Here is a 14,355-nt window from a genome sequence, read left to right as displayed (position 1 = left end):
TGGCTTGGTTTATAATATTAAGAAAACAGTTTTTATGGTCTTCAAATACAAAAAAGGACCAGATTTTCTACCTGATTTGTGTCTGAATGGTAGTAGGTTGGTTAGGGTGGGTAAATTCCATTATCTTGGTCATATAGTTACTGAAAATCTTAGTGATAATGATGATATTTGAGCGAGAAAGGATTGGCAATGCGTGGTAGTATGTTAGCCAGGAGATTTGCACTCTGTTCAGATCAAGTTAAAGTAACGCTCTTTAAGTCGTACCGACAGAAACTATATACATGTAGTTTGTGGGTTAACTGTACCAAACAGGCGTACAATGCCATCCGCGTTCAATATAACGATGTATAAATTAATTAAGCTATGTTTAAATTGCCAAGATACTGTAGTGCATCTGAATATTTTTTTGTTAGCACGTTCGGACGGGTTTGCTGCTGTACTTAGAAAGAGGGTTTCTTCTCTTAGACAGAGAGTGCTAGATAATACTAATAGCATTATAGCTGCTATAGCTCGTAGTTGCGAGTCATCCATACTGCGACATTGGATTTCAATTATTAATAATTAAGTACCTATATATAGCTATTGTTGTTATTGTTACTGTTATTTTTATTGTTATTGTTATTTTTATTATTATTATTGTATTTATTTTAAACTCTCGCCTCTCCCAAGGCCTAAAAGATTAATTTTGAATTTTTAAATGGGAGAGGCGGTATTTCCCGGCAATGGCAGTCGGCCGGGGTCAGGCACTCATCATTATTATTATTATTATTATTATTATTATTATTATTATTATTATTATTCCTGACTTTATTCTTTCTGACATCGCTTAACTGTGCAATTTTACAAAAATGTTTGGAATAAGTACCAACTCCATTTACATTAAATTTACGTACAACACATTTCCATTCTTTCAAAAAAGTTTAAGAACGACTGTGTTATTTGTATAATACAGGTTGGCCCATTTACTGTTGTACAAAAATTTTTTTAGGTAGATTGTAATGACTCTTTTAAATTAAACATTTTTTAGTTCCGCGAAAATCAATAGTTTAATGGATGTGATTTTTTCGTGGCTACTTTTTTGAAAATTGTTTTCCTCTAGTCACCGAAACCACTAGTTTAAGAACTAATCCACTAAATCAATTGAAATTGGTTGTGACAGTAGTGGGGCCATGTGACTTACAACATGCAGTGAGCCACTTTTTGCGTTTGGCTAGCAAACGCAACGACACCAGTGTAAAAAGTTTATTTTCAGTCTGTGAAAAGTCTGTCGATTCTCTTATTCTTATTGTTGCCACTTGGATTTTTTGGCGTAACTTCCCGGGGTAACCGTTTTAAAAGTACTTCCAATGAAAAAAATAGTCGAGTTTATATCCGGTGATCGTGGAGGTCAAGGTATTGTGCCACGACAACCGTTCACTATTAGTGCAAAATCCGTCATGAAGCAGAAACAGGCGAAGATTTGCCAGCTCATTAGGCAGAAAGTTTAAGTAAACATTAGCATGCAGCTGCGCCGTCAGATCAAAGGAACCTTCTCGCTAATAATGCCTGGAGAGGCAGTGGAGACAAATTGATGTCGTAGCGTTCTTGGCAGCTAGATTCTCTAATTAAATGTGGATTAACTATAATATTGATTGAATAATAATGAGAATTGTTCAAATCGGCACGCATCAGTCCCCAAACTATTATAGTATTGTTGGAAAGCAATAAGACAAATTTTAGTTGAACTAATTTAAATAAAATTTTATTTTAAGAAATTAAGTTAAATTTTCAAATAACGATTATAATAGAAATTGTCAGTTTTGGTTTTTAGTGACCCATTAGTCCACATTGTAATTTATATCACTACAATTTTATTCCCAGATAATCACTAATCATATGGTAGTTTTGACGGCCATCAGCAAATTCTTGTAGAACATTGTTTTGCGTCATGGACTTTTTTAAATTTAACATTTCATTCGTTAACAAATAAAAAAATACCAAGGTGTGACATAACGGTGCGATTAAAGAAAAAACACAAAAATGCCTGATTGCATGCTAGCTCCATGACATGACCGTGTGGTCATATCATGTACCTAGTAGTGTTACTTGTATACCCAATTTCAATTGATTTAGTGTAATCGTTTGGAAACTAAAGTGGTTTTGGTGACTAGAATAGAAATAATTGTAAGAAAGTACAAAAAAATAATAACTTGTAAACTATTGATGTTCGTCGAATTAATGTTAATTTTAAACGGGTCATTACGATTTGATCTACCGAAAAAAAAATGTTTGTACCAATGTCAATGGGCCACCCTATACATAAATAGCAGCAGTAGAACAGGGAGCTCTAGGTAAAGAGTTCGTACAGGAAAGCACTGCAACCTATTTCTGCCGCCAAGCAGTATGTTAGCATTACTGCGTTCCGGTTTAGAAGGGTAAGGGTCCTGGTGAAATTACAGGCATATGGGACCTGTCAACTTATGTCTCAGGGTGACGGGCAGAATGGCAGTGCCCCTCAGATCTTTGCGATTTAAAACTCTGAATGGCACTGCAACCGTTATGGATTGGCGTGTAACTTACCATCAGGCGCACGACTTGTTCGTCCCGTCACTTGATATTATAAAAAAAAATATTTATAAAATTTCGCTACCAGGATTTACTTTTTCTGGGTGCATTCAGTCTACTCGAATAGTTACATAAATCGCGATGAGCTGCTTAAATCGCGACTTTTATGCACTGGAGCTGCAGTTCTCGAAATTAAAGAATGCTGCCGCTGGACTGTCATTCCAGAGTGGACAGTAAAACGGCTTTTTAACTTTAAAACTGTGGATCACATGAAAAGTACTTACTATTTCGTGACCAGAAACGACACGACATTTTACCTAGTGAAATTTTAAATATTCAATTATGGTGCCGCTGGAATAAGGCCCGCCAGTTCTTTTATTATACAGTACAATATTTCCACAGAACACTACGAAAAGAAAGATCTACGTGTCCGTAATATTTCTTTTCTAAATCTCACGTAAGTGCCTGCAATATTATATCAATTTGCGATTCTTTAATGTCACAATGAAAACATCATACCGAGCGTCCGGAACTATATACAGATTTTTGTGGCGTAGATCCTGCTTTTCCAAGGAATAACAAATTCCATACTTAAATGACTTTTAGTCACGCTCTAAATTCTTAGACCCTTTCGTTCAAATTTAGTTTATAATTTACAGGCCGTGTCTCTTAGAGATTACCGTGTAAATACATAGAATAAACAAGGCAGTGCGGAAAGGGATCTACTAAAACAGTCTACATTATGGAAGCAATGAGTGTTTGGAACGTGACAAGTTTATACATGGCTAAAGTGGTCATCAGGGACTACTTTTATGTGGAACTAGTTTAAGTTTAATCGTATTTCCACTCTCACAGTCAGGTAAATAAGTTTATATTACATAGAACTGGAACTCGGAGATTACGTCCTTATATTTGACAGATTGCACGGTGTGAACTGCAAGCAGTTTATTCGCCTTCAAATAACTGCATGCTGTTACTGTTTTGTGGACTGCTACATGCTGGTCACCTATTTGTGTATGACATTATAACACAAACAAAGAAACACTAGTTTCTTATTTATAGCCCCTTGTACAGAATTTCACTTAACCGTGCTGCTAGGTAAAATTCAGAAATAATATATTAAGTAAGTAGGTACGTTAGAAACAAAAATACATTGAACGAATATAATATGTTTGTAAGCAAAAGTTCGCACATTCAATCAGAACCAGTCAAACGTTATGATTAAAGTTAATCGCGACAAACTGCGGCATACATACAAGATTTCAACATACCGAGTAGGTACTCAAATTTCCCCTTTATGTGAGCAAGATTATGAAGTTGAAAGTTACAGCTTCTTTACGTAATTTGTTTCCACAGTCTAAGTGTATTCTGGAAACCAATAATTACTGTGCTTCTAATTGAAGTTTCTAAAGTACCGGAGGAATGCGATGAGATTATCTAAAGATACTTCATCAGTGATCAAGTAGACGGTGACGTAGATCAGTGACGGAAGACAGATTTTAACAAAGTTATTGATTTAAATGATATAACGACTGCTCGAATAGACTATGTTATTGCATTAGACGTTTCTTAAGATGTATGTTGCTTTTAGGTAATAGATATTTACCTAATGGCCTAGAAATACGATGTGTGTCACCGGCAAATCTGTAGACTGAGGCGTTCAATTATATTACACATACACCTTACATGTGTACCTTAGTGTACTAGTGTTTATATAGTGTTACCAACCTGATAATTGAGTAATGTCGGGAATTCCACAAACCTGTGGTGTTTTGTTTCGCAAATTATACACAACCCTTTGTCTGCGTCAGTTAGCAGAAAATCTAAAGATCTTTCAAGGCATGTTTACCCCGCATCTTGCGTATTGTACCAGTACCAGATTGTAAACTTTTCAGCAGAATGTGCGAAAAGAGTACAGCTTAAAGAGTGCCTATTCTTTAGCGGAAAAAGTGCCCACTTTTTCGCCCAATTATTGTGAGTTAATGTCGTCAAGAACTCAGTGAGATTACTTACTACACAGTGAAAAAATATAACATACTTCAACTTCATGCTCAGCATATTTTGCAAACTGAAAATGACACTGCAAAAACGTATTTCACATTTAAAATGGCTCCGTCAGAAAAGTAAAAATCAGCCAAATTCTAAGGTAATTCATTAGATGTAATGGCATTATATACCTACCTCTAACGAATTATTTTTACCCTAACTGTGTGGCAAGACAATGCCATCGTCTCGATTAAAATTTAAACACTTTGTTTCTTTTCCCTATGTCAAAAAACATATATCGTCTGTTTAAAGGTAGAAGCACATAAGTGATATTTTCCACAAAAAATCTTTAATTTATATAGCTACGGTAAGAAAATCACTATCTTTCTGCACGTGAAACTAATAACAAAAAATCTATAAAGGTAACAAGTTTTATCTGCAGAAAGATGGTGAATTTTTTACAACTAGTACATAATTTGGAGATGTTTTGTGGAAAATGTCACTTATGTGGTTTTACCTTTAAGCAGACGATATTAGGGACACCATCGGGGAATTATCCACCAATTGTACCATTGACAAATTGAATGAAATTATAGAGCTCAATGTGGAGAAATTCATTCCAGCGGTGCTCTATTTCAAATATAATTGAGGAAAGAATAGAGGGGAGCCGAACCGATTTTTAAGAGTGGTGGCTCTCAGGAGATCAAGTGTGTTATATAAACTCCCGCTGAATACAATGTCTAAAAAAACTTTTTAATTGTGATTTTTTTTAAATTTGTATTTATTGTTAATTATTTGAGAAATTTTACAAATGTCATATATTTATATTAGTATACTCCTGTAATTAAGAGATTTCCGACAATACATATGCACGAACATACAAAAGAATGAACATTATAATGTAGTACTTCAGTCAAACTTCAATGGCTATAAATTAATATTAGAACTGCAACTGCCACTATATTTATACTTGGTATCCATTTACATCAATTCTGGCCACAAATTATAGGAATATCGGGATTTACTTCGACTACTTCATTCACTCGCATATAGATAACTATTAGATATAATAGGCAGCAGTACTTCACCCTACCAACGACTCCACATAAACATGTCATTAAAACAATCTATTTTCGCCCTTGTCTCAATGTCGTCAAAGGAAAGCAATATTGGAATGAAACCTCTCCCCACCGCTCACTTTGCTTCATTCTCACACAAACATTCAAATTTATGAAAGGTGACAAGTACCAAGAATGAACGGATATTTATGTATGAAGAAAGATGCGAGTTGAGGAGGCGAAAGAAGTTCGAGTACCGTAGCGACAGGAGCTTCATGCCGTCTATCTACCTCTGAGTAATGTATCTCACAATTCTAGGTGCCAATTTACGAACATACGCTTAAATTTAATAAATTATTTCATCTTAATCCCTCTCTTCTATAAAAAATAGTCGAATAAGCGATGAAACAATCGAACAAATCATAATCGAAAAACGTAAGCTCTATCTATGCGGTAACTTGAAAACTTCTTTTGAGTTAATATTAACAATGTGGCCTTTAAACTTTTAGGAATATTGAACTAAATAAATAATAATAATACTATAATAATGATTTATTTAATACCACAAATATAATTACAACAATACAAGTGACAGCCTATGCACACGGCGTATTTAATAGTTGCCAATTTCAATAGGTACAATTGAAAAATAATTGGTTTCCATACAAACTCTCATCCTCTATTTCACCCTTTTTAAGATTTATTTTTCTGACAAAAAGTAGCTCATGTCCTTCTCCTAGGTTCCATCGATCTCTATACCAAAATGTATCAAATTTGGTTCAGCGGTTTAAGCGTGAAAACGTAACAGACAGAGTTACTTTCGCATTGTATTAGTTTGGATAATACACAATAAAAATCAGTTATCAATTATTAATATATATTTCTTATAGTTTGTATAATTCAACATAAAAAAATATTGGTACGGCTCGAACATGCATAGCTAAAATAGGGTCAAATTTTGAAATGCTAGTTACGTAAGTTCGAATGTCAGTCCGTAATAGGTACGGAGTATTAGGGCCGGTTCAGATGACGATGAAGCGTAATCAAAAGTAATGCTTGTCATCTGAACTCTGACCTCCGCGATAACTGTTACAACATTGTCAAGTCCGTCACTAGGGCGGTGGACTACGATGAGCCAAAGTAAAAAATCACCCGTTGTCGCCTCGAATATGCGATTTATAAATCACGCCCAAACTAAAATGAAGCACCATGGCCTTTAATACCACCATTACCTTTACCATGAACTTACGGTTACATTTGTCACTAGCGACCGCGTAAAAAATTTATATGTAGAATATTACTTCTTCTTGGGATCACTAGAGGTGTGCTAGTGTCGTCGCGTCGCGTCGTGTTGTCGCTCGCTAGCGAACGTGTTCGCGATCGCTAGCGAGCTACAACTGTCACATAAGCGTGAGAAACACACAGAGAGCGGGTGCGGGTCGGGCGCGAGTCGGGTCGGGAGCGCAGCGGGTCTAATTTCGTTTATTCATAGGGACGACAACACACTAGACGCACCACATACAACGCACGCGAATTAGACGCGCTCTGTGTGTTTCATGCTTAAGCTCATGATAGAGTTACAGAGACGTATTATACGTACAATGTATTATACGGTTTATACGTACGGCTTAACACATTCCTTCTATTTACATTTTTTTTTAATAATTATAAGTAGGTGCATAACGTGAGAATGTGTGAGATTAGATAGACTTTCCTATCAATATTATCCATATAATATACATATTTTTCAAATTTAATCTTCTGAAACATTTTGTGCAGAAAGTTATACAATAACAATACTGTAGCTACACATCAGTTCGTCGTTCATAATCTACAGTTCTTATTACGGAATTGTTGGTATTTTAAATATAAATATTGCTAATAAAGGCTGACCAGATTATAGTAAATTACAGTATTTTTTCAGCATTAACATCTTTCACGTTAAGTAAGACAGAACACTTATATGGTACCTAATTGTAATCATTTGAATAATTTCAGATCATAAGCTCTTGCATTAACAAAAGAATGCAAAGGTGCGTGTCAAAACATAGGGTCCACCTCGAGCTTCTCGTAACGTTAACTGCATTCATTAGGAGTTATATTATTATCTTAAAGATAAAAACAAATAATGATCCGTTTGGATCCAACGTTCATTCTTTCTTTAAAATTGTATCCAAAAAATTAAAACCACGGGAGATTCATCATCATCATCCACAGCCCGTCTTCACCCACTGCTGGGTATAGACCTCCCGTAGTTTGTGGCATCCACCACGATTCTGCAAGTCTCACCCATTTACGACAATGTCGTTCACTCATCTCGCTACAGGACGTCCCAAGTTTCTACAACAATTTCTTGGCCTAACATTCCGTTATCGCCTTACTCTATCTGTTTTCACCACTTTTCGCAATATGTCCTACCCAGCTCCATTTAAATTCCTTATTCGATCGCTCGGGCAAAGAATATCAGGAGACTGAAGGGCGGGCAAAACTTGCCACTAATGCTTAGAGCAAGGTGACTGTGACTGTGTATGGCTTAGCAAATATTGTATGTACCCTTGGTATAATAAAGCTAGATAATACGTCATAATTATAACTTTTTATACAAAAATACGATCCCAAAAGTTCGTGGAATGATATCTATTTGCCAAGTTTTATTGAAATCGATTACTGGAAAGTGCGCGAAACCGGATTCATCCCCTATTTGCCATCCTTGGAGGTGAAATATTTTCTTCAAATTTAAATGGAACCAATACCGAGGTACCCTCTGTCCAAGAAAAAAAAGAATCATCAAAATCGGTTCACAAATACTCATCATCGCGTGACATACACACAAATTTGAAGAAAATATTCTTTCTCTAAGATTGGCAAACTAGGGGATGATTCCGGTTTCGCACACTTTCCGGCTACCGATTTCAATAAAACTTGGCAAATAGATGTAATTCCACGAACTTTTGAGGTCGGTTTTTTGTACACTGTACTGAGATTATATAACTCTTCTATTTACCGCAAAAGGTTCAAATACACCAATCTTATTGCTCAGTGCTCTGGGTCCCTCGGGGCCACAGGCGAAACTTCTAACGAACGAGCTGTCGGATCGTCTCGTAGAAGCCTCCGGTGACCAGAAGACTGGCAGTTATTTCCGCCAAAGAATAAGTTTAGCAATTCAAAGGGGAAATGTTGCCAGCCTTCTGGGCACGATGCCACAGGGTATGTATAATATAAAATTTACAGGTACACCCAGAAAAAAAGATTATGTATAAAAAGTTATCGACTAATTTCGTTCGTAGGATCTTTAAACTTCTGACCTGAAAGGATGCCTTTGCAGATGTGGCCTTATTACACTAAGGGTGCGATGTCTAGGCAGGATGCCTTGGATACTGGCAGTGTTATCTCTTTGTATTTGGGCATCCTGCGGGGCGGGGACCCCCATCTCTGGTCCTAGTATTAATACTAGGACTAGAAGTTTAAATTCGTTAATGTATTTTATTGTTGTGTTACTAAAATACAAGCGTAGGTACCATTACAGGTGTTTGCTTCTAAAAAGTTTAATTTTATTAATTAAAAGTGGGTGCTCTTGTTTTTTGTGTAGTATAGGCTCCGGTGAGTTATTGAAAGTACTATTTCTAAATTTACAAATATGCAAATTGCAACAAAGTGACAAGTAAACTAGTCATCAAACCGAGAATCCTAAGTATGATACTCGCATCCACGTACCACATGTCGTACACGGAGAAGCGTGACGCGTTCTCTTGTATAAATTTGTACATTTTCTTAGCCTTTTCCCTTATTGGTCCTGAGATAAAATTATTTGATAAATATGATAGAGTCAAATAACAGTGGTATACAATTTGACAAGTTATTTAGACCTGCCGCTGTTGCAGAATTTTAAGGACAACCTATTTATGTTTCAGAAGTAATGTGGCACTTACATTATGTTCTTATAAGGCGGTAATTACTTTTACCAGCAGTCTCATGAAAAGTTTCTCACATATTCAAATTTTTATTATTAAGAATCAAATTGATAGTTAATTAATAAGTCATGTAACTTAGGTATGTGCTTTTCACTATTTAAATTGAATTGAAAACGTGTGATATAAATCTTAAAACTTACCATCAAAGTATATTGACATGACACATACACATAGCCTCTTAGTTTCTTTTATATCCATATATAATACTTGTAGGCGGACACACAGAAATATTAGCATGGAATAAGCAATTAGACACATTGTTGAAATAACTAACCACTCCAACAAACCAAGAACCTGAAATAAGAACATGTTTCATGAAAGGTGCGTAGATAGATGAATTGAGACGCCAATTGATCCAAATGTAAATTTCGACGAGTTGCATGGGTAGAAAAAAAATACCAAAATCTATACTAAGGTTTCAACACGGTTTTTCACGGGTGTAAAAACATAGTGTTTAGTGCAGAAGCGGAAGCTAGCGGAATGAGGATTGAAACGTGTCGTTCAGTGTCAATGCTACTAGTAGTAGATAGCATTAAAAACACATTTTTAAAACGATATCTTGCAGTTACACCCGCTGAAGGCCTTGATTACGCCACCTGACAAATGGGCGAGAACCACACAAAATACCTGATTTGTTGAATAGTATTTTTACCATCCAAATCAAATCATGTATTTTGTATGTTTATCGCCCTACTATAAAGCTTGAGCGTTTCAAAGTACTGCTAATCCAGGTAAGTCCAAATAAGTCATCCAAGGGTAAGAGATAGAACTAAATGTAGGGATTTTCGTGTTATATTTGTTACATATAGTTTTATTTAAAGTACTGCTATGAAATTCCATTTGTGGAAATGTTTCTTACATTTGTTTGTATTCCATCGATCACGATCTGCGCACTAAGTCCCCAAAATACAATGAAACCAGCGAACAAGTTGAATACCTGAAAAAAGGTTTTAAATTGTCTTAAAATCGAAGGAATTGAATTCATTTTTGTAATATAGGTAATACAATCTACTTTAAGTTTACCTGGAACCTGTACAGATCTTGATATTTTAAAAAACATTCAAATATTCTCTTTAAATAAACATCTGTATCACTTGTTTTGAAATTACACGATTGTGAAGCTAAAAACTTTAAGTCCGAATTCGGTGTTGTGTAAACGTTTATGGGCTGAGCCTGAATATGATTATCTATGCTTGCATTGATGAACCGGACTCTCAGATAGAAATAGACTATAAGGTTAGAACCGTATGCGATTTCAAGCATAAAATTGCCGTAGGTTATAACCAGAGCAAGTAGTCCGAAAACCAATTCTTTACGTATACAGAGAATTATTATGAACAGTAACATTGCCACTCCTGCCAAAGATATAATTGTGAACATGTGTATTTTAAACAACGTCGTATTTATTGGCTTACAGTGATTTATGTACATTAATCTGTCTATTTCCTGCATCTTAATATAAAATGCAACGTTGTCATCCTTGTTCAAAAACCGTGCGTGTATCGCGTTAGACAAAGAACAAAAAACTATTAAAATTGCCTCGGATACAGCTAAATAATACAATCTCGAATTTAGGGTATAGTAATTAAGTTTGAAAATAACGCAGAAGATGAAAATAATGAAAATACAGTATATTATGGTGTAGATTTTCTGAGGGATACTAGGAGCCGTAACGAAGCGATCTCTAGCATCAATTCTGCTCACGCCCATGATTTTTTGTATCATATGGAACGTTGAAAACACTTTTATAAAATCCTTTTCTAGTATTTCTTTTGATAGATATTCACTTGAACTTGGCAGTTTCATATTGATTTTCATGTTATTCTCCCTAACCAACCAACCAACTGAAATGTAGTTTTATAAATAATACTGGCATTTCGAAGACTAATTTAATATGAACGCAAGTTAATGAGAAATAACAATTTATTATAAAAACCACTTTCCTGCCATTACTGTGATGAAGTATCGAGGTACAATTTCGCGTTAATGTTTGCGTCTCGTAAATAAATGAAAAGTTCTAGATAGTTATCTCTGTATTCAACTGCCTCTGTGGCCGAACGGTTACCATGCCGGACTGCCACGCAGAGGTCCCAGGTTCGATTCCCGGGTCGGGAGAAATATTTGTATGACCTAATTTGTTTTTCTCGTGAGTTTGGGTGTAAATTGTGGTTATCTATATGTGTGTCCATGGCACCCGCGACACAGGGTTTTCCTAGTGCGGGGCTATGTTGAGTGTGTGTGTTATTATTATTATTATTATTGTACGCACTTAACAGCTACTTAGTAATAGCTGTAGTGATAAAATCAATCTTCTATTATTAACGAGGAGCATCTAATTATGACAGTATACTTACGGATTATGAACACCTACACCATATCTATATCTCACTAGAAGCATAGATCTGCTTTGAATTTTGATAAGGACTGGCACCAGTGGGATATAACAGATATAAAATGCTACAAGGTACGGCCTGGAATCTTTTTCTGCCATTGTTTCCTCTAATGGTATGAGCGTTAACTAATTGTTAGAGGCCGATAGAAGCTCACATTCAGCAACAGCGTACCTACTAACTGCCTCCGTGGCGGTTACCATGCCGGAATGTTACGCAGAGGTCCCAGGTTCGGTTCCTGGAGCGGGAGAAATATTTGTATGGCCTACAATTATTTCTCTCGTGAGTTTGGGTGTAATTTGTGGTTGTCTGTGTGTGTCCATGGCACCTGCGACACAGGGTTTCCCTAGTGCGGGGCTGTGTTGAGTGTGTGCCTTATTGTTATAGTTTCCTAGGAATAGAAATTGATTCACATATTGATTGGAAATCACATGTAGAAAAAATTTAAATGATAATGTCCTATTTCACCTACGCTTTATACACGAACTAAAATGTGTCACGTAATCTCAGTAAAAAGTACTAAAAAAACAGACCTTAAAAGTTCGTGTAATTACATCTATTTGCCAAGTTTTATTGAAATCGGTTACCGGAAAGTGCGCAAAACCGGCGTCAACTCCGTCAATCTCGTATAGTTCGCCGCTATATGAGACTTAACACAGGATATTATAAAAATCGGTGCTCACTGCTTAAAGTATAATGAGAGAAAAACACCTTCAATTGGAGCATGGCAAAATCAACTATTAACATAATTGCTCCTTATAAAATTTAGGCGCTGTTTATAAAAATAAGTCTTCATGCGTGAACATTCCGCCGACCCTTGAAGGCTTGCCTTTGTTAGACTATGTTAGATTATGGCACTCTGTTCGCTCTCTTCCTCTTCTCTTTGTCGCTCTGCCACGTTCAACACTTTTACGTAATACAATTTAGATTTTCTTGTATTTTACACAGTGATCGTTGCTAAGATGATATATATATTGACTGTATTTGGTGAGCATTTGTATGGAACAAATGGTAATAAACAAATTAGCATCAAAGACGCTATTTGATTTCAGCCGCACGACTAACATTGTTCTCTGCACGGTCACGCCTCATAACTTCCACAGTTCTTGGCCTCAAGTTATTTTAACAGCCTTTCCAGTAATACTGGCTTCAGGGAGGGGACAAATTTTTGAAAAGCATTTTCTTACTATTGACGCCATCAGAGCCAGGAAACACAGTTACAACTCGACCCAATTTCCATTATAACGGTGGTAGATTGTCCTACTTTAAAACTGCTAGAGCGTTCATCTTCGCGTCTTGTGTCTTTACAAGTACGCCATTTAGTCTTCAGTTGATGCTCTGAGGCATATTCTTTGCTCCATCTGTACCGAAAATGTTGTCCAAGCTTTGCAATTTGCTGGAAACGATTCAAGCAATTGTTTGACACATCTAAATAATCCTGGCTTGGCAAGGAAGTGAGCGATCTACCGATAATGAAATGTCCTGGTGTCAATTATGACATGTTAAGGTTACAATTGTTTTTATATTATTATTATTATCGTATTTATTTGAAACTCTCGCCTCTCCCAAGGCCTAAAAAATTATTATTATTATTATTATTATTATTATTTATTTTAGTCTTCTCAGCTTCTTAGCTGGTTTGAACCACATTTACGGACCTAAATCAAGTAAATGCAGTATAGCGTGTATCTACGAGTATGTGGTGGGTGTGTAAAAAGATCCTACTTCGTCCTCTTCCATCTGCATGAACTTTCTGACGACGCGGCATGTATTTAAAATTACAGCTTTTTGCAAGGTTATGTAAAGGCTTTCTTTACTTTTGTTCTTTATTATTATTATTATATCTATTTTAGACTCTCGCCCCTCCCAAGGCCTTAAAGATTAATTTTGAATTTTCAAATGGGAGAGGCGGTATTATTGTTATTATTACATTAGGCACTCGAAGAACAGGTGCGGTATTGTTATTGAAGTTACGATTCATTACAGACGTAATGACAGACTGTATTTGTATTTGAAGCAATTAAAATATGTAGATAATGGTGAGTCAACACCTGCGTCGAACGTGGCTGCACTTCTGTTTTTCTGACGAGTTTATAGGCCTCTGCCACTGCTGCGCTGGAGGGAAGAGTTTGAAAACTGCTTCCGTAACTAGTGTTCCCCAATGCAAGACCAAGACGATACTAACCCAGTTCTGGTCTTGGTCTCACGTCAGTACATTTGGTCTTGGTTTTGGTCTTGGTATTATAAAAATAAATGTTTGTTTACTTTAAGTTAAGCGTAGTTTATAAGAAATTATCTATCTCTTCTCTTGTGTGTGCGTTTGCGTGTGCGTGGGCGCGTGTGTGCGTGCGTGCGTCTATGTGTGTGTGTGTGTGTGTGTGTGTGTGTGTGTGTGTGTGTGTGTGT

General features: G+C 36.1%; 1 protein-coding gene across 1 annotated transcript; it reads right to left on the bottom strand.

Annotated features, from left to right (window-relative positions):
• Positions 1 to 9,217: 9,217 nt before the first annotated feature.
• LOC113235361 lies at positions 9,218 to 11,365 on the bottom strand. The gene is made up of 5 exons (XM_026471041.1): positions 11,188 to 11,365; positions 10,583 to 10,911; positions 10,419 to 10,496; positions 9,700 to 9,853; positions 9,218 to 9,381 (listed from the first exon to the last, which is right to left on the bottom strand). The coding sequence occupies exons 1-5, from the start codon at positions 11,363 to 11,365 to the stop codon at positions 9,218 to 9,220; spliced, it is 903 nt and encodes a 300-aa protein (XP_026326826.1).
• Between the last annotated feature and the right edge of the window lie 2,990 nt (positions 11,366 to 14,355).

The sequence above is a fragment of the Hyposmocoma kahamanoa genome, unplaced genomic scaffold (genome assembly GCF_003589595.1).
Source record: "Hyposmocoma kahamanoa isolate Upper Pololo Valley unplaced genomic scaffold, ASM358959v1 87, whole genome shotgun sequence".
In the NCBI taxonomy this organism is placed as follows: Eukaryota; Metazoa; Arthropoda; class Insecta; order Lepidoptera; family Cosmopterigidae; genus Hyposmocoma; species Hyposmocoma kahamanoa.
This window is presented reverse-complemented; position numbering and strand designations above follow the sequence as displayed.